The sequence below is a fragment of the Podarcis filfolensis genome (genome assembly GCF_964270895.1).
Source record: "Podarcis filfolensis genome assembly, chromosome: 10".
NCBI classification, from domain to species: domain Eukaryota; kingdom Metazoa; phylum Chordata; class Lepidosauria; order Squamata; family Lacertidae; genus Podarcis; species Podarcis filfolensis.
Genome location: NC_139612.1, coordinates 34,391,259 through 34,418,775, shown reverse-complemented (window position 1 = coordinate 34,418,775; position 27,517 = coordinate 34,391,259). Strand labels below are relative to the sequence as shown.

General features: G+C 41.4%; 1 protein-coding gene across 8 annotated transcripts in view; it reads right to left on the bottom strand.

Annotated features, from left to right (window-relative positions):
• Positions 1-27,517, bottom strand: part of NAV3 (neuron navigator 3) — a 448,840-nt gene that overhangs the window by 221,431 nt on the left and 199,892 nt on the right. For 3 of the 8 annotated variants that reach the window (XM_083573280.1, XM_083573281.1, XM_083573282.1), the window contains exon 1: positions 7,746-8,430. The exons of the other annotated variants lie outside the window; for them this stretch is intronic. In XM_083573280.1, the coding sequence (XP_083429406.1) occupies positions 7,746-7,988 (243 nt within the window). In that variant the 5' untranslated portion in view covers positions 7,989-8,430. Of the gene's footprint in view, positions 1-7,745; positions 8,431-27,517 lie in introns of those variants that run through there. 8 annotated transcript variants of the gene reach the window in all.

Here is a 27,517-nt window from a genome sequence, read left to right as displayed (position 1 = left end):
AGGCCAGGTTACGAAACTCAACCCCAGCTCATTATTTCACATGGTGTTGCATAGGAAGGAATGCAGAGCACACAAGTGTGTTTTTCTGTCACTGTCTCACACAGATTTTGCTGAGCAGAAGCAGGCAAGATGGACATCAGCACAGTAGCACCAAGTTGGCAGAAGCAGCTGTGAGGATTGCTCTCACACCCATTTTCCTGTGTCACTCCTTTACTCCACTTTGGAACACAATCACATGCTGGTACATGCTTGTCAACATCAGCTACAGAAAGAATTTGCTGTTATCTTCATTCTCTTCTGGAGCTCCAATTGGAACTTCATCCCTAATCTTTACTGGGCTCCACCCAAGAACCATATACGGTCATACCTTGGATCCTGAACACCCTGGAACTCGGACGTTTTGGCTCCCAAATGCCACAAACCCAGAAGTGATTGTGAACATTCTTTTGGAACCCGAACATCCTACAGGGCTTCCACAGCTTCTGATTGGCTGCAGGAGCTTCCTGCAGCCAATCAGAAGCCGTGATTTGGTTTTTGAATGTTTGGGAAGTCAAACGGACTTCTGGAACAGATTCCATTCGACTTCCAAGGTACGACTGTATTTTGAAATCACCCATGCCCAACCATTAGATTAGAACAAGCCATTTACAAGCAAAACAGCATGCAAGTCATCTCCTAGGCATCGCGATCAATATTGCACTTTGTTATAGCTTCTCTCATGTTTTATACATGCAGACTTGCAGACGTGGTTATTAGCTGGCAGCTTCTCAGTATTTATACCCACAAACTGTATGATCCTGCCTTAACCACTTGAGGATTAGCTTCCCTTTGATTTGACTTGCTTATTTTCCAAAACCTCTACACTTGGTTTATACAGTGCTTGCATAAGAGCCACCAGAAAGCAGCACACTTCACACAAGGGGATTATCTGCTTGCACTTACCAGACAAAACATTGTGAATTCCTTGACTGAGAATTTCAATGTGTTATGCAATCTTTCAGTGAATTTTCATTCCAATAAAAGCAAAAGAGGCTAATGAACAAAAAAAACCAGCCCAGAAACTTAAAATTCATAGAAAGTAACCAACTGTTATGAACAGAAGTAGCAACTACTCCCGCGGCAAGGACTATAACTGCATGGCAAGTTAGTGCTGTAAGAAGAGGAAAGCAGACTCATCTTTGTTTAGTGGCCCATGGAAGAAAGGTGGTTTCATATACAGACTGTGCAGATGTGATGGAACAAAGTTTGTCCACATGTAACTTGCGCCTTCTTCCTTCTGACCAAAAAGTGGTTTGGAAGAAAAGGAAAGTGATAAGCTGGGGGAAGAGTTTGAAGGGGATGGTTATACTTGTGTGCCCCCCCCAAAAAAAACAGGTACCTCTGGGGAACCCAAGGATGCAGTAAGGAGCTGGGTAGCACTTCAGGAATGTGGATAATCTCTCTGTTAGTCAGTAGCTGGCTATGAGAATATATATATATTACATTTCCTTAAAAATAAGTTTCCTCAAGTTTCAAAATGGTGTGCCCAAATAGCAGCAGAAGGGACATACTACTTGTGTAATGATAGATAGATAGAAGATAGATAGATAGATAGATAGATAGATGATAGATAGATAGATCGATAGATAGATAGATAGACAGACAGATATAGATAGATATAAGATAGATATAGATAGATGATTGACAGTCCTACCTTGCATATTAGTTGGGAGCTTAAAAATACTGCAAGCACAGCATATCTAAGAAGGAGGAGCTTCTGGGTAGCCATGAACTGATTTCTGCAGACTTGGCAATATAATGAAGTCTGGAAGCCAACTGGGGTGTCAAAAGTCTCTATAATTCAGGAGGACAGTACACAAAGATTGTGGGGGAAACAGCTGGGTGGCAAAATAATGTACTCTATTGAGATGTAGAAAATTCAAATTTATTTTGGAATTCAGAGCACTTCAAGCTACAGAAGGAATGCACCGAGGATTTCCTACATGTTAATCATTACACCTTTCTGACAAGAAAGGTTAACAACTCTAGCAATTGCTAGAGTTGCATTTTCAATGCATTTAAAATAGCAAACTGGAACCTGGAAGCAGGAGCCAAGCATAAATGTAAACCAGATGATTAATTCATACTTTCCATTATCTTTAACAGATAGAGTCATCATTTTCCCCTCAAAAATAGGAGTTCCCACATATCCAATTATATTCCATAATTGCCCAAACACAAGCAGATTTTTCTTGCATTCGGAAATTCTGAGAAGGTATTCATTACACTTTGAGTGAAAGGCCTTTTATCTGATCTGTGTCAATGGAAACATTCCTAAAGGTATAGCACTATACACTTGGAATGTCATATGTTTAATGCATTTGCTAATTCCCAAGAAATTCACCTACAAAATGACTGGAGCATTGGGGAGCAATAGCGCTGAGTCCACATCTGCATAGCATAACTTGGAGGAGCATTAACCCTAATGACAACTCAACATCCACACTAAATATTTACCACTGATTTATTGCTGAAGTAATTTCTGTATGTGTCCCATCTACTACTAAGGTTGCACTTGATCAGCAGAAGACCGGTATTAAATAACTACCAAACAATTTAACTGTAGTTTCATGCATCCAAAGTGAAACCACAGTAAAAGGACAGTGGTTCTGAAATTCAGGGTAAGCATTTTGGTTGGCTTAAGCAGAATTTAATGAGTGGAATGTTAAAAACAGCATCTCCCAAAATCTCATACTTGCTGCATGGTAAATTATGCTGCCTTCAGATGACACTTTATTCCATCTTCACAACATTTCCATACTTGCTTAATTTCATATATTATGTGATCATTTACATGATATAAAAGCTACTTCTGGGAATCTAGTGGAATCTAGGTGAAATTTAGCATTCGTGTCTCTCTTATTTCCTGAAAATATCCATTTGCGTGTGTAGGTCCCCAGGCCACCCCTCAAATAACTTCACACATAACATGTAATTTTAGTTTTGGTTTTTGGGCACTATTTTGGCCACAACTTTATTAAAATACAAAATCAGTGAGTGGTTGTTTAGACATTGGTTATGACTATCTGTCCCCCCGCCTGGGACAGAACTGACATCCCGAGGTCCGATCGGCAGCCAGTAGAAGGGAAAGTCTAACTTGGGGGTCATTTGAGCTAAGCATCGGACCCACGCCGCTCACCCCAGCAGCTCCCCGAAAGCTTGCCGGCCCTGGTCCCATGACAGGGATTCCCATGACAGGGATTGGACGACCCTGGTCCCATGACAGGGATTGGACGAAATCGTGGCAAGCCCCAGGATTCCTTTAACGGAATTCCCTTCAGCGCAATAGGAGGGGCAGGCACAGCCTATCCTGACCCCTCCACCACCAGCATATTATAACCAATGCCTAACCGCAACCTTACAAGTTGTGACGAATTGCTGAGTAGTAGGCAAAAACCAAATGGCACAGCCAATCACCAAATGGCAAAATTCCTACTAGGCCCCTGCGCCAAGGCAGACGACCCCATGACAGGCAAAGCAAGGTCTACCGGAAAAGAGGGCGGGCGGGCGGGTGATCCGATGCACTCTGCAAAGAGAAAGAGAAACCAGAGTGCACCAATATTTAAAGACTATGGTCCCACCCACCCAATTTGCAACATACAATTTGCCCCAGCAACCCGGTTATCCAATCACAATGCCAGGCAACAACTATTAACCTGCCTGGCAACAAGAGGGCTGGCCCGGTGGCCCACACCGCAACACGTGCTCTCATTTATTGGAGAACACGCTTTGCCACGCTGTTAACTCAGAAAAGCATGGAAGTTTTGTATTGGCAAAAACTGGGGTGGTATACCTTCAAAACAGGTTTTTTTCCAGTCATTTAAAATTTAGTGCCACAAGTTGTAAATTAATCATAAAGCTACTGTTCCAGGACACAACAAGGTACTGCAGTGTCAAATGAACTTTAGAAATCAGGACAGAAGAACTAGTATCGTAGCCAGTAAAACCAAGGCAATAACTGCACGTCTGAATGTGGCCTTAGTTAGCTATACTTTTTTTTTTTTTACTGACAAGGATAAAGCAAAAAGAAGCAACAGAAGTTTTATCTCTGGGCATATCTGCACTGCAGACTTAAACTGGTTTAATAATAGTACTTTTTAGAGTATTCTGGAAGCACTCTTCTCTGCATCTATGGGAAGGGATATCTAGCAGAAAATTCAAGACTCAAGACCTCACCAAACTAGAGCTGCCGTAGAATAAAATCAATATATGTTTAGAGTATAGCATGTGTTACAGCTGGTGTTGCACTGGGAGTAAATATATTTTGTTTGAAGTAGGCACAAATGCTTCATGGGAGCCATAGCCAGGAAAGCTACTGAGTGCAACAAAAGTAATAAATCCACACCCACAGCACCCCCATTGCAAAAACACAGAGAGATTATTCAATCACAACAGAGGCGGATATTTCAAATGCAAATTGCAATTCAACAGCACAACATAGATTAACCAAGTATTTAAATTTGTGTTCAATTTGAGCTGATTTTCAGCCATTGCTTCAATTGACTTCAGTGTCACTAAAATAAACAGGACAATGCTTCAGTCTTTAACCTTTTTATATAGAAGTCCCACAAATTTCAACATGGCATACATCAAGTAAATACACTTAGTGTCACAAATTAACTTAAAAGGGCTGCTTTATTGATTTGTAACCCTTATTGGCCTGCAATTCTAGATCTCCTCAGCACAAAAATATGTAAGGTCTGGCCTCATCTGGCAATGTTAGTTGCTGCACGTTTCCATCTGAGGACAAATTATTTATCAGTTGCTTATTGTAAGTATGCATAACCATCACTGGTGAGCAGAGCCTTCCATCTGCATGCTGCTTTCCCAGCACATTACATGTGGGAAACATGCAGGCAAAGCAGACTCCTGCAGCCAGCAGGATTGCACTATCTGCTCACTTCCTGGTGAGGGGGAAGGTGCAATCCTGTTCAGTCTGACTATGTGCACATCTTGGCATAGGCAGGGTAGGGCTGTTTGAAAAGCCCTCATGGAAAGTGTGGCTCTCCACACCCTCCTGCCACTGCACCTCTTGAGTGCCTGACCCAGGGCTGCTTACGACCCAATGGTCAAAAAAGGAGTCAGACACAGTAGGTTGGGTTGAACTAAAGGCCACTTTAGTAAACTTAAATACAATGAACTATATGATTACCTAAAGAGGAAAATGCCTATAAGTGCAGGAGTAAACTGAACCTCAGGCCAAGCCTGCAGCTAATATGGCAAACCACTCTGCCTGTGGAAATGGTGGGGAAATCCCTTAAGGTGCAGGGACACTTCCTTCTACTATAGCTTGCAGCAGAAGCCACTGAGTTCAATTCAGAGTTAATAAGCAAATTTACACTCGTGGAACTGGGTCTTGTTAGGTTTCACTTGCAGCCTGTTGAAGATCTGCTGTGAGGGTTGGCAAGGACTCCACTAACTTCCATTCATGGAAACTCCACTGGGTCCAAGTCAAAGAAGAGCCCTTCTGTGAATGGAAGGTCTCCTTCCATGAATGGAAAGGCACCTTTTCATCCAGCCCACTGCTTGCCTGTGCAAGGCAGCATCAATGATTCATGATCTGGGTCTATGAAGCTGCTTGTCAAAGGGACCATTGATTTAAGAGGTGTTAAAGGGCATAATCAACCAAGCACAGAAGCATAATTTCAATGGCTTACGGTGTGTTTCTTTGAAATACATTCACAATGTAGAACAGCAATGCATTGTGGACTCTATAAAACATGTATTATAGATCAATGTCCCCCTTAGGGAGCATTGTATCCCAGTCACAAGTTCCAGCAATAAAATGCTGTGCAAAGAAACAAGATGCTCCCAATGTCTCCAGCCCCAGAACAAGGTACAGACTAAGAATACAATCAAGATATAGAAAATGCACATCCCATTAAGATACATGTGACATAAGTATGCTTACAGGTCTCTGGATTGTTTATGACTTTCACCATTTCTATCAGCAGCTTTTCTTATGGAAATCAGAAAAAATTTCATGTACCAGCAATAAAACAAGTCAAACTTGTATTCAGTTTAAATAAAAGACTCAGGAAGTTACCTTTTCAATTCAATGCTCTCTCCATCTTGCCAAATAATAATGTTCAGAATGAAAAGAGTTTCCCCATGGTAACTTGGGAAGGAGTAATATTAAAGAAAACATTTTTTTACACTCCTTCAAATGTATCAAGAGCAAAGAAATATGCAGGACTCCATTACAACTAAAATGCAGCATATGTTCTATACTGCATGCAAAGGTTTAGTGATAGTGATACTCAACTAAAACTTTTGGTGGAGAAGAAAAAAAGTGGTTGTTTCTGGCCAGGAAAAAAGCTGAAATCAATAAGGAGCACTGGGAAGCTTCGAAAAGAGCATTCTCTGAACTTTACTGCACATTGGTGAATGTGGCAAAACCTGTACACCACATTCCAACACAGGCTAGTAACACATACTAAGTTCCAAAGAGAGTTTGTGGCAAAGCGGCTACTACCTTCCCAAGTCATCACTTCATCTCCTAGTTAACAGTAGGCAAGTATGAATACTGTGACCAACATCTGCCTGGTTTTTTATCACAAGGTTTATTGTAAAACACTGATGTTCTGCCACAGAATTGTGTATAATTTGTATGAGCACGTTTTCCCAAGATGTGTTCTGGTTTACACCTTGTGGAGACAAACAGGACCTAAGCCAGGTGCTCTTTGCTGCCCCCCCCCCCACCGATTTTGTTTTAATGAGGCTTTCCCATGATAATGTCCTGATAGAATATGCCTAATGCCTGCAATCCAAAATATAAACCTATACTATTAAATTAAGAACATGCAGCAAGATACATCAGATAAAGCAAATGGAATTCTGCTGGTACAGTGGTACCTCGGGTTACATACGCTTCAGGTTACATACGCTTCAGGTTACAGACTCCACTAATCCAGAAACAGTACCTCGGGTTAAGAACTTTGCTTCAGGATAAAAACAGAAATTGTGCTCTGGCGGCGCAGCAGCAGCGGGAGGCCCCATTAGCTAAAGTGGTGCTTCAGGTTAAGAACCGTTTCAGGTTAAGAACGGACCTCCGGAATGAATTAAGTACTTAACCCGAGGTACCACAGTACGACTATTCGAAGATAACAAAGCTCAGAAAAAAAATAGCAATGATTCTCACTGAACAAACAAAAATTGTTTCTGTTCTCCAAACTACATTATGCTGGAGAGAAATCTTAGATTTGTCACTATAAATCAGAGCACTCTAGAATATCAGAAACAGAGTTAGCCAAAATAGAAAGCTTTTTTGCACACAGGCAAATTTTAATGCTAGGATGTATATATATATTTTCAGTTACGTAAAGCAGTAAGGGTTGGGAAACAAAACAAAACAAAACCCAAACTACCAAGAGTGTTTGTTGTTATTGAGTTAGCAAGCAACTTCCCTTTGGGAGTCAGGATGAGCGTGGGAACAGTGTGTTTCTTAAAATACAGTACATGCACACCCGCCAAACATCAATATTTCCTTAACCAACATCATTTCACAACTCTGCTTCTCTGAGCCTCTGCACGGGATGATAAGATCTGAAGTGCAAGTAACACGCAGAATAAAAATTAAAAACACTCACTCCCAAAATTAGCTCACTGTATACAATTCTCATACCCACCACACTATTAGACAAGCATTGCATAAGTAGGTCACTCCCCCCCAAAGTTCAGATCTGCAGGTAAAATTCAGAACTAACCTTGCTATCCTCTGTCTCCTTGTTTTTTCCTTGGAGTGCTTTTACTTCTCCAAAATCACAGGCTGACTTTAATGTAAACTGACAAGAAAGCATTGAGCTCTCTGCCCTAGGAAGCTCCAGAGACTTTGATGAATATTGCTGTGACCTGCTTGTGCCAAGATTTGGTATCGGACGGGCAGTATGAACAGGCTTTGACCCTATAGGTGGCTGTCTAAGCTTTGAGGCAACACCAAGTACAGGCATGGCTTTTATAAACGTCTCCGCTTTCTGCCAAAAAGAAAATTGCTTCTGACCTCAGCTGGGTAGATTTTAGCTTCAGTGAGTTCCAGAACAAATGCTTTAAACAAAAGTTGCAGTCATCTTTTGAAAGTTTTAAAAACAATATGACGGTTTTTTCAAAAAGAGGCAAATCTTTTCGTTCATCTCTGCTCTTGCTCTCCCGCACAAACAGCATTTAGTTAAGTCAGTGACTGTGTAAGACTAAACACTCCTTTGAGGCGTGAACTTTTCTTCAAGGTAACTGCTGCAAAGCCGCCTGTCTGGGATTAAAGCACTCATAAATTTGCTGTTTCATCTCCCTACACCATTGCATTGCCATGCATTAGCGGAAAGAAACTGAGAGAGAGAGAGAGAGAGAGGCCAGAAGGCGGAACATCCTCGTATCCCAACTGTCTAAACAGCAGTGAGTCCACAACACTGGAATCACAGACCTCTTCCTGATTACATAAATAACCAGCCCACAACGTCTAAAAAATCATTTCGAAGGAGGGGGGAAAATGAAATCCAACTCATGGCCAAAGCAAACAGCTGTTAGAAGTGTTTTAGCCGGAAACAATCACAGCTAAGAAGCTGTTTGTCCCATTCCCAACTATTTTTCACTGCTGACAGCCATAAGCTACAATACTTCATTCACTGTTCCTCCCATGAAATCAGGTTAAGTTCACACAGGCTAGCAATGGATGCTGAATCTCAGATAATGTCTGCCTTTGCTATGTTAAACACATTTAAGAACAAAGGTTAAGGAGAGGGGGGAAGTATCTCCATTAGTGGCAGTTTTCGTTGTTGTTTTGCCCTGGCCACCTTTCAAATTTCATATTCATTTTGGCAGTTGTCAAAATAGTTGACAATTCAGTCATCTAACAATGTCTAAAACTTCATGTTACATATGTGTGTGTTTTTTTTAAAAAAAAGCTGTGGGAAAGTGCCTTTATCAAGCAAAATGAGCAACATCTTGACTTTGAATCTTAACTCATTGTGAAGATGGCTGAGGAAATCCCACCAACTCAGACTTCCCTCAGACTTTGCCAGCTCAGACACAAAAGAAGACTTAAGTACAACTACGATCAGGAATGCAATCAAATGCATTTCTATGCAGACATACGTTATGCAGACTCACAATAGTTATGACAGCTAGCATGGCCCACTAGGCAGAGATTTGGGAAGCTAAAGGTTCAATATCCATCTCTACCATTAATCATTGTGGGACTTTATCCACATCATTATTCTCTGCCTTGCTGTGTCATAGGAAAAGTACTAGCCTACCTTGCAAGGCTGTTGTGAGAGTGAACTAATGCTTGCTAAATAGGAGTAGGAATATTCTAGGTAATGAGATAATTGTGCTAAGTGGTTCATAGAAAAATCACCTTCATATATGTTGTGTTTAGAAGGTACATTATACATCATTGCCCAACTGTGAGTGTGTAGAACCATAGGTGTTTGGGGCCAGTTTGTAAATCTATCTCATTTTATTATACATAAAGGAGCTGTCAGGATGCTTCATGCCACTGTTAAACTGATTTAAGAGGTGGTGCTCTTTGTTAAGCCTCATAATGAAACCATTAGTTAGATAATGTGTGTATGAGAGGGGGGTGTAGATTTGGCTTATGGGAAGGATCTGGGAATGAGCACCTGAAGATGGATAGATAAATTAATGAACATCTAATAGGTTCCACACACACCCCAATCATCATGTGTTAACAAAATACAACTGGAAAAAAAATTAATGAAACTATTGAAATGAGTTAGGACCAACAGCTGCACAACGACAAAATTTATATATTGGCTTGATAATGCAGACAGTGCACACAGCTTATGAAAAACAACAGATTTCATGAACATGAAAACCAAAGAAGAATTCAGCTAGAACAGTACCAGAGTCCATTCCCCCATGTGTGGTGCACATGCACAACTACAGAACTAGGCCATTACAGGATGGTTTGGGTATGCATTCCATAGCCCATCTAGTTGTATCCCTTCTACACACTGAAGGAACAATTCTATCTGCTGTTGTTGCTGCTGCTGCTGTTATTTTCAAAAATGTTAACATTTTTATGGTCCAGCATTCTGTTCTCGGGCTAGCCAGTTGCCTGTTTTAAGTCTCCAAGCTGGACATGAGCGCAATAGCATTCTGCCTACCTGCAATTCCCAGCCACTGGCATACACAACATGATGCAGAACATGATGACTTGTGAAAATACGTCAACAGTTCAATAGTTGTTGGACAGGACATGCCATCAGATCGTCCATGAAGATGGGGCCAGTTTGTGTGCACCCAATTATCACATACCCAGCTGCCTCTGTCAATTGAAATGGCAAAAGAAATGCATTTGTAAAATTTTCTGCTGAACTCTAAGCTCTTTCAGCTTCCTCCACCTCCAAAAAGACCTACCTGCCAATTTAAGAGATCTGAAACTGAATAGGAGTTTGCTGATTATCTGCCAAGAAGCTGGTAGGGTGGCAAATTAATACTTTCATCTTTTGAAAAGGGTTTTTTTTCCTCTTCATATTGGTCCAGAGCTCTTTGATGCTGACCAATTTTTGTTACTGTGGGTTAGGTTGAGAGTTTCAAAATCACAGCTATGCTGGCATTTGTTTCTGGACTAGAGTACAGAAAATTGCTCCATAAGGTTCCCATTCGGATTTCTTCTTTTAAAAAAAAGCAGAAACATCTGTTGCAGTCATGAGCAAAGCCTTGGCCTAGTTTGGCAACAGCAGTGAGATACTTTGAAGTCAATCAACTTTGCTATCACCAACAGATCTTCTTACAGTCAATGGAAATTCCTACACAGAAGGACTGCAAGACAACTCATACAAAATTACATCCCAAACAACAGGTGAGGGGAGCTATTAGTGCTTATTGAAAGGGGGAAAGGATTGAGACAGTTTAATGGCCCAATACAGCTGTAGAATAGTTCAGCTTACTTTAGCAGTATGACCCTTGGAGACACGCAAGTATGATTTCATTGAGTTACAAATGGGGTTAAATAAAGAATACCACAATGAATCTTGATTGGAAGAAGTAGCACTAGTTCATATGGCTATCTTTTGTGGAGGGGAGGGTTCCTTTTACACATAGAGTCTCCATGACTTTGCATACGCAAGAGTGGTAACACTTATAACCCAGAAGCACATGGGTTCATTGTGTTTCTGTCCTTTTTGCAGTAAAAATATTACCCATCTACCACTGGTCCATATCTATCTCTGCATGGTTGCAGGCATATGTATGCAAACTATTACAACAAAGAAAACAAAAAATTATCATACGAACTGCCCCTTAGATGACAAGCTCCCAATAAAAATAGGGAGTGTTACTTGCTCTTCTAAAATGACATGCAAAATATTTATGCTCTGATGGTGACACTAGGCTAACCCAGAGCACAAGGAACAGTGTGAAAGCTGAGAGTACTCAGAAGTACTGTATTGGCCTGAATACAAGCCACACCCAAATAGAAGCCACACCTTTAAAATTTAATTGGGAGGGAGAGAGACAATACCCAACTATAAGCTGCTCCCTTAAAATTGGAGGCAGGGGGAAATTCCAAAAGGTGGGTGGGTGGGTGTGGACGGGATGGACAGGAACTCAAAGAAGTCCTTCCATGCATGTATATTGCTTCTGCAGGCACATCTTGGGCAGGTATGATAATTTTCCATCCTGGCAGCTATCCTTACACAACCCAATCTTTAGGGAGAAGTTTCTTGGGAGGGAGGCATAGAAGGCTACCATAAGAAGGGAAACCTTACAGCCTTTCTCAACCTGTGGGTCCTCAGATGTTGTTGAACTACAACTCCCATCACCCCTAACTAGCAAGGCCAGAGCTCAGGGATGATGGGAGTTGTAGTCCAACAACATTTGGGGACCCACAGGTTGAGAACCGCTGCTAGAAGAACCTGAGTTTGTACAGAGTGCACAATCCTTCGGAACTTCTCACTTGTAAGGCCAGTAAGTACTTCATTTACTAGAGTAGAATGTGGCAGATCTCTTGCGACTCCAATGATGCCTGCAAAAGAAAAGTGATTCCTTCCTACTTCAGCATCAGGCCTGCCTGGAAGCCAGCAACTCTGGTGTGGAAAAAAATCCACATAATTCAGGCAACCCACATGGTTTCACTTTAGCAACATCTTCACAAAAACAGACGAATCAGTCTTTATTTTCTTGAGGTTAATCTATGTTTAATAATATTCAGACTCTATCTCCTACTTTTTCTGCTTTCTTCATTAGGAAAGACATTTATGCCTGTGAAATACAGAAACAAAACGTATCATTCATTGTTCGTTTCTAATCTCAGTGCTACATTCAAAGTTTATGCACTTGAACTCAAACTTAAGTTGTTCTACATGTCCTCTTTCAACACTGTCAGTTAGCCACAAATATCTGAAAGTCCTCCCCATAGCGCCATACCCTTTCACATAACCTTTAAAAATAAGCAATCAGATGGTCCAGATTCTAACAGCAAGAAGAGTTGAGCTATAGAATCATTTGATTCACTCCCCTCCTTTCTGGCAACACAACAGAGAAAAAGATCAAAGTCCACTGTTCTCTACCTTGTTGGAAAACCTACATTTAGTCCATCCACAAATAAGTAGGGAAGATCCATATGTTCCCATCAACTCTTGGCCTCTTGTCTTCTGCCAAGCATATGTGAGTGTTTCCTTGAACACAGGTGCTCCATTTTATTTTGAATGAACCAAACAACTATTTCTATGATATGGTGTATTGTTTGGGGCCACATTTTAGTCCGCATTTTAATCTTATATGTGGACTTTCCTGGGCGCAAGCCGCATTGAACACAGTGAGACTTGCTTCTGAATAGACAAACATAGGATTAGACAGTCCAATACTTCCTAGTTCTTTTTTTTTTTTTTAAAGTCACTGTAGGAGGCAGTTAAATTGAGACTTTTGCCAGTTAGCTCAGTCACATCTTATAAAACATAAACGGGCACACACACCCCGCATATGCACATCCAACTCAGGCATGACCATGTTTACATGGGTTGCAGTAAAATAAATAGATTGACCTTCCCTTGCTGGGTGCTGCTACCCAAGCAAGGGAGGGAGGCCTTCAATCGACCAGTGGCACAGTGTGGGAGACACCTTTTCCCCAATCTCCAACGCTCTGACAAGAATCCACACTCCTATCCTGGCATCAGTTCTGCTGGGTGTCCTTTTTGGCCCTGACCGTCTATGGCCAGCTACCACTGCTGCACACACTACATCCCCTCAAGCAGGCAGGCAGGCTCAAGACAGGACAGGCAGCGGCCTAAACGATTTCCAGGATGTGTCAGTCTCTATCCCCACCTACCCCCACACCTTCCCTATTAAAGTGGGATCCTCCCAACTTCACATGATTTCACTTATGAACGGGGGCCCAGAACATAACCCCCACATGTGGGGGGGGAACGGGGCGCCTGTATATTATTTATTTATCATGTTGACAACTGACACAAGGCATCTAAAGGCAGTGGACGTATTATTAGCATTGGCGCTGTGGGTTAAACCACAGAGCCTAGGGCTTGCCGATCAGAAGGTTGGTGGTTCGAATCCCCACGACGGTGTGAGCTCCCGTTGTTCGGTCCCAGCTCCTGCCCACCTAGCTGTTCGAAAGCATGCCAGTGCAAGTAGATAAATAGGTACTGCTCCAGCGGGAAGGTAAACGGTGTTTCCGTGTGCTACTCTGGTTCGCCAGAAGTGGCTTAGTCCTGCTGGCCACATGACCTGGAAGTTGTACGCCGGCTCCCTCGGGCAATAAAGCGAGATGAGCACCGCAACCCCAGAGTTGGTCACAACTGGACCTAATGGGTCCTTTACCTTTTACCTTTTACCGTTACCTTTTAACCAGCTTTAATAACAATTTTAAGATCAGCAGCAACTCCTTGATGCATTCGGTTCAAAACACCTGAGAAAAATAGATACTTCTTCATTCTTTGAGTGAATTCTAGGAAGCAGTAAGCAACAAGTGTGTGTGTGTGCATGCGTGTGTGTGCGTGCGCGTGTGCACGCAGATCACACACTACGCCTCTCATGTTTGCCTCCATATATCCTGTGGATTGACCATCCTATGGTAAACCATGGTTAATGGTTTACTGTGAACTTGCAAAAGGCTCATACTTCATTCCAACCCTCTAGCTAGCAGAAGCATCAAACTGTGCCCTAGTGTTGTATTGAAACTGGGAATCATAGTTTGTTTTGCTCCGATCATGGTTTGTTGAACAAAACAAACTGCAACCTCCAGTTTGATGTAATGCTATGCTAAGGATCATGAGGTGTTGCTCCCGCTGGCTGGAGAAGAGCAAAGTGAGAGCAATTGCTGTGCTCATGGTAAACCATAATCCACTTACTTGGACATGCAAACTGAGCCACTGTCTCCTTCCACTCTTCCTGAAACCCAGTTCAGTAAGATTATTTGGCTTATAGTCAATTTGGTTCTATTGAAGTTGAAGCAGAATTGGGGGAAATGTACGTGTTTCTGCTTAATCAACTTGTGGACTAGCCTGTCTGGCTCCCATGTGTGTGCTTAAAATTCATCACCGCTTCCTTAGCAATTCACCTTCTGTGTTTTATCTTCTGCAAATGGGAGAGATCAGAATAGCTCACAGCTGTGAAAGAGAACTTCAGATCCTACAGATGTTATTTTCTTCCTTTTGCTGAGTGTTCCATTCAGAATCAGAAATATTACCTTACAGATGTGCTTTGCACGAAAATGATGCTAAAGTTATTTATTAAACTGATCTAGCCTTAAAGGGCAAAATAGGAGACAAATGGTTATATTAGCCATCTTCCTGCATCCATTGTCTGTGCTTTCAGAACTGGTGTAGACTATTGTAAAGGCAATGCTTGTATGAAAGATACATTTCTTGTTTCATTTGCAATTAATATGATCAACTCAACACTAACTAACAGTACAGGATACCAAAAAATATTTGCTGTCGCTTCAAGCAGTGACTTTAGCTGCCTTTAGAAGCTTGGTAGCATTTCCTTTGTAATTTGGGGCTTATCAACACAGTGCATAGTCTAACTGTGGACTATGTTAATCTCACTGTGATTTCTATGTTTTAAACGCCATTTTATTTCACATTACTAGTTTGCTGCTGGAAGTGACATATGCAATGCCCTGAAAATTAACAATGAAATTAAAAAACAGCAACTCTTTGCTAAAAAAAGTAAGACCTTTTAAGTACTAGAGTTTTCAGTGAGAAAGATTCAACCCGTTCAATGAAATCAATGTATTTTTATAACTTTGGATGGATGCAGCCAGCAGTAGTTCTAGTAGTTTAAAAGTTTGGTTTGAAAATTCTGAAACTTGCTGGATTCTCTATTTTTACCATAATCTTCCGAGGCATGATTACATCCCTCGTGTAAACCTATTTTGTGCCCTGTTGCTTTCTGAAATATTCAAAATGACACCTGCCCATGCAACTTTTCTCCCCCTTTGACCTTTTATATTTCTGTCTAGAACCGACTGTAAGTTGTCCACCCAGAGAATTTCCAGGGACCTGACAAACATCCTGCAAGTTATTTTTGCTCTTCTTCATGTAACCTAACTAATTTATGTAACCTGCTAAACCTAACAGAAGAAAGTGAAAGGAAAAGAAAAACGTATGAGAGGTACCGGTAACTTCTGAACAAGGTTATGGGCCCCGATGTAACATTGTTTTAATGATGTTGTATACCACAAATACACATACACTGTATTGTGAACTTCTTTTAGGCTAGAGGCAATAAATTAGTGTGCTTTGCTGAAACTTCCAAGGTCTTTTTTCCAACTGTTTGAAATGTGTGTGCAGGGAGGGCAGCAGCAGATGCCTTCAAATAGGGTGGGATGGGTGCAAAGTTTGGAGAAAGGGTTGTTGTGTTTTTAGGTGGTGGTAGTTGCATCACATACTTGGAAGTTCCAGGATGCGTTTCCAGGTTGTCAGCCAGCATATAGAGAGCTCTGTGCTATCCACACAAGGCTTTTAGAGAATTTTAAGAGCAATGCAAAAATTAAAATGCCATTATGGATCAAGCACGATTTGTGTCTTGGAGAAATTACTATTCTGTAACTATCCATTTCAGAGCATGAACTGAGCCTCTCTACAGAGAAGATACATTTTGTTTGGGTTGGAGTGTAAATTAGCGCTATTGTCCTTGCCCATTACAAAGTGGGATTTTGTGGGATTTTATTTGATACCCAGCCAAGAAATGAAGACTTCCTGATCTGGAGATGGTCAAGGATTGTTGTTGTTTTTCATTAGAAGGTTTTATTACATAAAAGGTAATAAAACTTTAAGTGAAATCAGGCATAATTCTCATGGAGCAACAAGCCATTTCAGGCAGATGGAATCAGGAGAAATGAAATTTTACAACTTTGACAGACAATAATCAGTTAAAAAGTGGGGGGGGGGGACACAAATACAGAGGAAGAGGAAGGTGTGTGTGTGTGAATAAACTTAAGGGTGCCTGTATATTTCACACAAGCTTGTTGAGAAGAGTGCTGAAAAAAGACAATTTAGTATCTATTCCATGATTACGTAGAAGACAGAACAAATGATATACCGCAGTGATTACACACAGTACCAAAAATATAGGCATGCAGACAAACAAAGTTCATGGAAGTATACTGTCATTTAGGTAGTAGAATTAAGTAAAATAAGTACATAGTACAGAGCAGTAGGACAATATAACCAACTACTACTAAGAAAATCATTCATGCAGCATCATTCAAATACACAATAACTAAGCGTGTGCACTGACCACAATATTTGGTTCAAACCCTAATCCAGCACTCAGAGAAAACAGATCATATCAGTCCAAGGCACTTCATAGGCCGCCTCATTCAGCCAGGAATCCATCTATCAGCTTCGTTTCCACACACACCCTCCCCGCCCCCAATCATTATAGGGAAATAAAAAAAAACAGTTATAACTTTTTTCTTCCTTGTGACAGACATGGATTAAACTAGGAGACACAGTAGCCCTCCATGGTGGATACAGCTAGCTAAATTACAGGCAAATGGGCATCTTTACATCATTCGTGTGTGTGCATTCTTTTTTCTTCTTGCTTATTTGGGGGCACAATTGCATGAAAATTGCAAGTACCTCTTCTGAGGGCATGAATATTGCAATATTTCAGAATAGCTTCAGTTTTTGCTTTGGGATGGTTAAAAAGGAAATATAACTTAATTGCACCTGGTTTACAGTGGACAATTGGTCTGAACCTGCAGACATGAGAAGAGTTCCCCTTGGTAAACATACAAATAGGTCCAGCTGCTTTTATGCTATTCACCATTGTCTGTGTTGTTCAAATTGGACAGTTGTCTTTCCCTACCATGGTTTGGAGTTTTTTGAATTCCTTAATGTAAAAAAGTAAGTCTCATTGTATTGCATTTCCAGCAATATACATCTTCTAGCCTGCATATAGCAGGAAAGTTGGATACAATTCTGAACCAACAACACAGGCCTATTGCTTTCAAAAGATTGCCGGTATCTCTTGCTTTGCAAACATCTAAATGTTTTATACGTCTTCTTTAAAATGCCTTTGGAGTTCCACTGCATCCATTGCATGGATGGCTTCAAAAGAGGATTAGACAAATTTATGGAGGGTAAGTCATGATGGCTGTGCACTACTTCCACTGCTGAAGACAGTATGCTTCGGAATACCATTTGTGGGATTCCCACAGGCATCTGGTTGGCCCCTATGAGAAAAGAATGCTTATTGCTCCTCAAGTTTCTCTGAGGTTTTCCTCAGTTCCTCAGTCTCTTTGGAATACAGTGGTACCTCGGGTTAAGTACTTAATTTGTTCCGGAGGTCTGTACTTAACCTAAAACTGTTCTTAACCTGAAGCACCACTTTAGCTAATGGGGCCTCCCACTGCCGTCACGCCGCCGGAGCACGATTTCTGTTCTCAACCTGAAGCAAAGTTCTTAACTGAAGCAATATTTCTTGGTTAGCAGAGTCTGTAACCTGAAGCGTATGTAACCTGAAGCGTATGTAACCCGAGGTACCACTGTATTCCCTTTGTGAAGTTCACATACAAATTGCCTCTTAACAATACACACCTTCTAGCCAGTCCTTAAAGGCACAATATTTTGAAAAGGGATTTCTTCATTCAACTGCAGATAAGGAAAAATATTCACTGTAAAGCTTATTCTTCTTGTGGACCCTGAATCTTTCTTATATAGGAGGCACTGAAAAGAATGTCATTGATCAATTTTCACAACCCTTTGTAAACGAAAGAGAAAATTGCAACCTTCTCCGGAGCAATTAGATGGCATACCAGACTATATTTTCCCTCCATAATACCCAGCAGTGCTGTTACATATTATTCCAGTGGGATCTCATTAACTTCCAAGATGTCGCCCCAACCTTTCTACGCAAGTAGACTAGTTTTTCACAGCACTGTGAAAGGTCTTGGCTTTTTCAGTATGTCATCTCACACAGTTTCAAAGTACTTACAACTCTGCATTGCACGCAACTCTTTTATCTCTGTTGCATATCTCATGGCAACTACACACATAAATTACACACCAGCTAGCAAAAATACAGGCACATGGACAAGACTGGGTTGTTGACTTTATATTGGGTAGCAAAACTGAGTAAGCATAAGGAAACAGCTGTGAAGAAAATGTAACTACAGATATGGCGGGAAAGCTGGAAGAGGAGGAGGGGGAGGACTGCCCTCTTGACCCTGGTGTTCCTACAGCTTACCTGGATGGCAGGGGGTGGTGAGACTGCGGTTGTGCAGGCACACCAGCGAAACCTGTCCATCATTCCCAATAGTGATATATTCAGCCTAAATCTCACTGCTGGCCCACCTCAGCCCTGTCCAGGCAAGCTGCAGTGGTGCTGGTGTCAGAAGGGTGGTTTAATGGTTCTGCCTCACCACACCAGCTGCCACTGAGAAGAATGAAGAGGAGAGGAGATGGAGGTTGCAGTTGGGGACAGTATTATTGCCTTATACCTATCAACTTATCAACATCACTGATTGCTACACATTTATTTCTGCAACTAATGGCATGTTGTAGTTAAAGCCAATCATGTAACTCCTGTTCTTTATTTACCTAAGTTTGGGACAGGTGTATTTTATCTCAGCTATACCTGTGTAGTCTTGAAGAAACATTTTCTTGACATAAAGAGTCAAAGTATGATACAGTTGAAGGACCGTTGCTCTATATCTTGAAATATCTGATGAATCAACACTTTTATAACAATCATCACTTAGTGACTGCTCCATTTCTTCAGCCTCATCCATGATCTCCAGGATATTTCTTTATCAGGACCTCTAATGATTCCATTTACTGCCATTATCACTCATGCAGCATGTCTCAAACTACTTCAAAGTGCTGCTATAGCCTCCTGATCCACAGACCTTATCCCTTCATCATTACTATCCCTAGCTGTACTGTTTTGACAACTAGAACTGAGCCAGGCAGCTGTCAGAAATCAGAAAACAGTCTCCATCAACCAGCTGCTCCTACCATCTCCTCCCTCGCAGTGTGGTGGAGGGGATGACGACAAAGGATGCATCCTCAAATCAGAGAGGTCTCCATATGGACAGAAGGCCACAACTGTCATCACAGGAATTTGCCATATATCCTCTAATGAGGTACAGCTAAAGGAACACAAATCTATACTTGTGAACTGGCAAGGATAAAATTTATAATTTATAAACTTTATAATATAGTGATATTTATGGATCATGTTTTGGATTGCGAAGAATATGTATCATCGACCACTCTGATGTCACCGTTTGCTCAACTTAGGAAAATATTGTGATTACTGGGGAACCCTATGACTAAAGCTCCAGTCAAATCCACCCAAAGCCCTTAAATACATAGACTTTGAGCACACCCTATAACTAAATTAAATTTTATAGGGATGTTTTGTGTTGTTGTGTTGTTTCATTTTCTTTTCTGTCTGCTTCAGTAATAATATGCTGAAAGAGTTTTCCTTATTTTTGAGAAACTGGATAGTGATGTTGCATTATACAGATATAGGAGTTTCTATATATTAATAACAGATTATCTATAGAAATAAAATGAGAGTTACTAGGAACTTTCTCGTTATTAGCACAAGATAATGTTTGTTAAACACTGAAGGTAAGAGTTCCCCAACGTGAAAACATACTCAGTGACATGTCACATCTGATGCCATTTAACATGCACTTTAAAAAAAATGCTAATATGCAAATCTGACTTTGAATCCTATAAGCACCACAGTCCTAGAATCTTAGAATTGTAGAGTAAGAAGGGACCATGAGGATCATCTAGTCCAACACCCTGCAAAACAGGAATCTATTGCCCAACATGGGGCTTAAACCCATGAGCCTAAGATTAGGTCTCATGCACCACCAACTTAGCTATCCCAGCATATCCCAGTATTAGAATACTTTGTTGTTTTTATTACATGTGCAGAGACATGCGTCTGTGAGGTAAAGGTAAAGGGGCCCCTGACCATTAGGTCCAGTCGTGACCGACTCTGGGGTTGCGGTGCTCATCTCGCTTTATTGGCCGAGGGAGCCGGCGTACAGCTTCCGGGTCATGTGGCCAGCATGACTAAGCCGCTTCTGGCGAAGCAGAGCAGCGCATGGAAACGCCGTTTACCTTCCCGCCGGAGCGGTACCTATTTATCTACTTGCACTTTGATGTGCTTTCGAACTGCTAGGTTGGCAGGAGCAGGGACCGAGCAATGGGAGCCTACCCCGTCGCGGGGATTCAAACCGCTTACCTTCTGATTGGCAGTAACGTGGGATACATGACTCCGCTGTTTGACCCAAAGATCACTCCTACCTCAAGGAGCCTCAAGACAGACGATAGCTCCCAGCTAGCTGAGGAGTCCAGGCACCAGATTCTGATGAAAGCAGGTGACACGCAAATACCGCCCCCCACCCCCCGTAATCCCACCAGGAAACACTGTTTCCCATTAATATAAAAACAAATAGCATAAAAGAGGAGTGCTACTCATTTCTGGCTTGAGATATTATTTGCTTACTAAATTTGCATTCCACCTTTCTACCAAACAATGCTCAGGATGGCTAACATCTAATACATCTATAAGCACTGGGCCTGATTTTCATAAAGAACTTTCTGAATGGTAACTTCTTAAGCATGGTAACTTCTTAAGCATAATTCCCAAATTTTGCTATTGAAGGAGACAAAGAAAAGCAGGCAAAGGCAGGACAACTGCAGTGTCCATATATCCAGGATCCTAAACTTCTGAAACAGTTGCCTAAGTATTTTAGATTCCTCCCCCCACAAAAAAGTCTTTTAAAAGCACATGTGTAACAGCAATGGACAGTGGTTTTCACTACATTTCATATTACAGTACATTGCTGCTCTTTATCTGCATCGGAAACTTCTAACTGATAAAGCTCAAATACATAGGTAGGAAAGTGATGAAATATATGAAGATGCCATTAACTGCAAAGCTGGACACCCACATTTCCTGTGATAATACATTTTATCTATTTAACAGAAGTAACATGAGAACGTAATAATCGGCCAAATGCCTGCTTTCCCCATTCATTGCTTTGTTTTAGCCATTTACTCTCTTTGTTCCCAGCTCCTTCCACATTAGACTGGTAAGGCAGGGGCTCATGGCAAACACCGCAAACTAACTTAACCACACATCTGCCCTGGAGTTTGTTGGCTATGGACCTTTCAGTGTTTTTTGGCTCAGTGATGTAACGGCATTACGAATTTTCCTCTTTGATTTATTCTTTTCCCTCAAGAGACAAGTGCTACAAGTGAGTTAACAGTTACCTAGAAAAGAGTTATCTTTCTTTGTTCTGGGACAATAGTTCTGATGTTCTTAGCTGGTTCGTAATAGTTGTCTGAAATTCCTTCAAAAGGAAACCCCATCCTACAGTATTCCTTCATAGCTGCACTGCTTTACTTTTTCTTTTTCTTTTTCTTTCTTAATTTCATAAAATTAATTGTTTCCTGCATCTCTGAAAAAATAAAACTAACCAGTCACCAGTGCTTTTCTCTGGTGGTATGCAACCCGTTTTTGGGAGGGGGGGAGGACACAATTCAAAGTGTTAGCGCTGACCTTTAAAACCGTAAATGGCCTCGGACCAGTATACCTGAAGGAGCGTCTCCACCCCCATCGTTCATCCTGGACAATGAAGTCCACCTCCGAGGGCTTTCTGACAGTTCGCTCACTGCAAGAAGTGAGGTTACAGGGAACCAGGCAGAGGGTCTTCTCAGAACCCGCCCTGTGGAACGCCCTCCTATCAGATGTCAAGGAAATAAACAACTATCTGACTTTTAGAAGACACCTGAAGGCAGCCCTGTTTGGGGAAGTTTTTAATGTTTGGTATTTTATCGTGTTTTTAATATTCTGTTGGGAGCCGCCCAGAGTGGCTGGGGAAACCCAACCCAGGTGATGTGAAATACATCTGCTGGAGACCCTGGAGAGCAGCTGGAAGTCAGGGTATTCCACTCCAGGCCAGACAGTCTAATGTTCTAACTCAGCTTCGATATAACCAAAATGTATCTTATATATGTCATTGCTTCTGGTGCACCCATATTGTATATTCTGCATTGGCTTTGGCTATATATTATAGCATATGGTTAGTGAATGAAGGCAAACCAGCCCCCAAATCTAGGAGCAGTTGTGCCAATCCATAGAGTGGTCCTCCCACAGCAATATGAGAACAGCGACATGATGCTACATCAGAAATCTTGTGGGGAAAAACGCACATTGCATAAGTATTATGCCAGTGGCCAGAGGGTGCCTCGCGCCATTCATCTCCCCAACCCTCACAGCTTACTGGACCCAAGTCAAGTCATTGCTGGCTCTGGAAAAAAGGGAGTGTGGTTATTTTTTCCCCCTCCCCAGTGTTGAAGTGGGAAACCCACCTGCTTATGGAAGGGATAACGTCCAGGGAAACTGGCCAACATATGCTGCAATACTATCCAAATTATAAACTTTAGGCCATACTTCTAATTCAGGGGGAAAGGAATACCTGGTATTTACATTGCAGATATCTCAAGCGACAATCGGATTGTTCTCACTTTAAAACTAATTGCCATTTCCTTGTGAAGCAATCAAACAAAAAAACAAAAAACCACCACCCTAATAATTTAAAACTAGATACACATGACTCATGCTGGTCAATAAATAAATAAATAAAAACTTTTTGGAATTAGTCAGGGTATATTTCTTTAAAGATCAAAGTAGGGAATGCTACCTTCATCAGGCTAGTCCTGTACTCTACAGTCTAATATATACTTAAGGTTTTTTTTAACCCATTTTAGAATCTGGTTTCAATAGATTCACAACTGAATGTTTTTATAACATTTAAAGTGACAAGCCAATAAAAATATCTGGCAACTCAGTTTCTGCTGCAGTGGAACATAAGGAACCGAAATTAAGGGAGATGAAGTATTCTAACCCAACTTTCTACCAGCTTTGAAAATAAAACTGATCTCCAAGAGGAAAACCTAGAGAACTCCTATTTTGTTGTGGACTTGCTAATAGAAAATAATAGCATGGATATATTTCAAACCATATCGGGCGATAGCGGAAATATTGGTGTTGGGTGCGAGAACAAAGCATATGATTCAGGTGTATTGGATTCCTAAGCAAATACTATAAGTAGTAGCACAAAAAATACTACAAGTAGTAGCACAGAATAAAAATGCAGATTTGGTATAAACATGTTTAGATTAAATTGACGCAGTTCATAAATGGTATCAACAGTAAAGTGGATTCTTAAATTATCTAGGATTTACTAAGACCATTGTTTGTACTAATTACATGCCATTGTTGTCTGCATCACAGCTTTGGCTGAAATATTACACTCACTTAATACGGGTAACTCACAACTTATGTGCATTAAAAAAAAAATTAAGGGGGCGGAAAGTGGCCAGATTCTAGAAAAAAATGAAAATGATAATCCTACTCACCACTGAACCCAATGTGTTTTAACTATATGTGATTTTAGCTTATGTTCCCCAGAACGTAATTCCTGCATAAGTTAAGAGTCGCCTGTATATAATAGTTAGAGATAAGGTTAAAATGGGGGTAGTCAGTGTGTGTTTGGCTGAAGAAAAGCTGCAAGGTCTTTAAAGTAAACACACACTGACTACCCCCATCAAGATTTCTTGCTACACTGAAATTCAGTTAATAATATTAACAATTACAATTTCCAGCACATAATCATGAGAAAGCACGTTATCTTCACTCCATAAAACCAGTTTCCTGATATAGTCTCTCAACTGAGTTCATGCCTAAGGAAGACTTTCTTTTTAAGTCTGAGGACGTAAAAAAAACAAAAACCCAACATACCGCAAAACTATTTTTTGACATTGAATAAATACATGATGTTTAATCAAGAAATAGATACATTTGGACAGCTGCTGTGAAGACAAAATGTAGCAGCAGCTAAAATTTAACTAAGCAGTTGCCCATTACATGACTGCTACAGCGTTCCAGACTTTGATTTATGTTTCCACATCTTTTGACAAGTGTTTTTGTTTTCTTAATATCTTAAGTGTATGCAAGTAGCTGGTCATAGCATGAAAAGGCAAGCATAATGAACTGCTTGAATACAAAAATTCAGTAAATAATTATAAGAGTGGAGATTTTTGTTTGTTTCTGCATACAATAGTTTATTTCCCAAGTATCTTTTCCTTTTGACAAACACATTCTTACATGGAATATATGTTCTATAGCTTCATACTGTAGTATTTTACAGTCCTTTCCATCATCAAGACAATGTGTTTTGGGGGAATTTGGGGTATCCGCTCCCCCCCCCCAGCTGGAGCTAGCACCAAGTTTTATTAGTCCAATGTGGTGTTTCATTTGGTGGCCTGTTTCTTTTCACACTGGAGCTCACTTCAATGTCTTACTCTGGAGGGAGATACTTAAAAGGTTTGCCAGGTTCCCTGTCACCTCACTTCTCTCAATGAGGGAACTGTCAGAAGACCCTTGGAGCTGGACCTCAGTGTCCGGGCTAAACAATGGGGGTGGAGACACTCCTTCAGGTGTACTTCAGGTATATATGCATAAGGGAAGAGGGGTGTAAAATGACATAAATCTTCATTAAAAAAATGGTTGCAGAGGGAACTATTATACTGACTGTGCACAGGAGTAACATTTAAAAAGGGTTTTCATGGCTAACTTATTTCGCTGAACCCCAGAGAGCCAGTGTCTGACCAAAGCATAACAGAACCAGTCACGACCATATATGAAGAATTACATGTGTATGTGGTTCATAAGAACCCGAAGAAGATGACTAGGAGAATGAAAAGCTACATTTGCCAGATTGCAAATATGGAAAAATTACCATGTGGAAGAATGTCAATAACAATTCAGTTTGACGAAGGTCTTTTGCACCAAAGGGTTATTATATATTATGTCACTAACTTGGGTATACATCTTGCCAATCACTTCATTCATGACAAGAATAGACCTGAAACATGTATCATTAATTTATAACATATAATTTGTAAGATGTGTGCTTTCAGGAACCATTCAAGAAACAGACAAAAGCAGTACTGTTTGAAGCACAGACAAAAACACTCCTCAATCAAGAAGATTGAAACCAGTGAAATAGAATAGCTGTTTAAACACATGGATCCCAGCAACTGGGGCCACAGTACCCAAGTGTAAAAGATAAGGCCATGTTTCCTTATGAAGCATAACAAACCACAGCATGTATAACCCAAAATAGCTGCTTGCTGACTGTGGTTTGGGGCATAAAATAATCAGTACAATCAGAGGCCTCTTTAGACTTATTGGACATCAGTGGAAAAATTAGAGCCGAACAAAGTGTCTTGTATGTGCGCTTAGCATTTCATTTTTATTTATAGTCTTAAAATGGGGCAATGAAAAAGGAAACGATACCATATGTGCATTATTAACATCAACATAAAACTTCACCAAAGGCTACTTTTAAGTTAGGAGGGGTTGTACAAGCTCTGTCTCTGAAAAGCCACAAAACACAAGTTGGATGAAAAAGTTTTGCGTTTATTTTTGCATTACCAACATGATAATTGTTCAGCTTAACGGGTAGTGTTCTGATTTGGAGAGTTGACAGCACAACCAAGATAACAGAACCAGCATCCTTCAAGGCTCTTCTTGAATAGAATCTTGAATAACTTAAGTTTGGTTATTTTCAAAGTATGTTTCTAACCTTCAGTCTTGCAAAGTAGTTTAAACACGTGGTGGCAAAATAGTATACCTTCAGCTACGGTTGCAATGTGAGCCTGCAGGCATACATTTCATAGCAAAGAGCAAACAAATTCACATCTGAGATCCTGTAAAACTTGGGCTGCTGCTGGGGCTCACACACCCTGAAGGACTCCCCAGCACTGATGCCTACCCTGTCTGTTCCATCCTTTGGTGGGTGCTGCTGACTAGACACTTTCACTACCAATGGTCAGGTCCCCAGGCACCCTATTTGATGGCACTGGCACTGTGCAGTGCTTTCTTTATAAAACTGTTGTGGCTTCCTAGGATTTAGAAGATTTCAAGAAAACATTCATTTGATTAACTGGCTCTCTTTAATATTGTCAGGGGCTCGGGAGCAGGAGCACAGGGGAGAGAGGAAATGGAGAGCGAAGGGGAAGAATCCGAGGGCAGCGTAGGGGAGTATGACAGTGACCCGAGAGATTCCATGAGCTTCTCCAGCAAATCAGAAGATTCCCAGAAGGGGGCGTTGATGGTCAGGGCAGGGGGGGTCCCAAGGGGGAGGCACCAGAAACAAGGAGCCAGCGGGGAACCCCAAAGCAGCAGTGGGGGATCAGGACCAGTTTCCCCACCAGAGCGTAGTGGGGGGGAAGAGTCACATGTGTCAGGACCAGCGTCTCCTCCAGCGGGGAGAGAAGATGAGTCAGGGCTGACCATGCCTCCATCGGAGAGTGGGGGAACGGAGGGGAGGTCAGTTGCAGCTAGCCTCCCCGAAGGGGGAAGCAGTGACAGGAGCAGTGAAACGGTCAGGAGGAAAGATGCTGGCTGGGCGCGCGCGCCAAGTTCAAATGTACAGGCGCGGGGGACAGCAGGAGACCCGGATTGGGAACCAGCTCCTAAAGCCCGCCAGAGGGAGGGGGAAGGCTCAGGGGATTCAGCGTCAGAAAAGTCTAGAAAGGGCGAAACCCCGACGGACAGGCGGAACCAGAGGCGGAAAGAACAGAGGAAGAGGTGGAGCAAGGCTAGAGTCTTAAACTGGTGTCTGGGGGGAGGAGATTCAGACGGAGCATCAGCGATCTAGAGTTTGAGACGTAGAGCTGCACGCTGTGGTTCTGGAAGTGAAACTGAACTTCAATAAAGACTTTTGTACTTAACAACGAAGCGGCGTTGGTCCTTTGTGAGCTGGGACCTCGGGCAGCTCTGACAAATATCATAACTAAAATAGACAGAACCCTGTAAAGAAGGGGTTGGAAAGATCAGGAAAGTACTGATAGAATGGCTATTGTAAAGGTAAAGGAACCCCTGACCATTAGGTCCAGTCGTGGCAGACTCTGGGTTTGCGGCGCTCATCTCACTTTATTATCCAAGGGAGCCAACG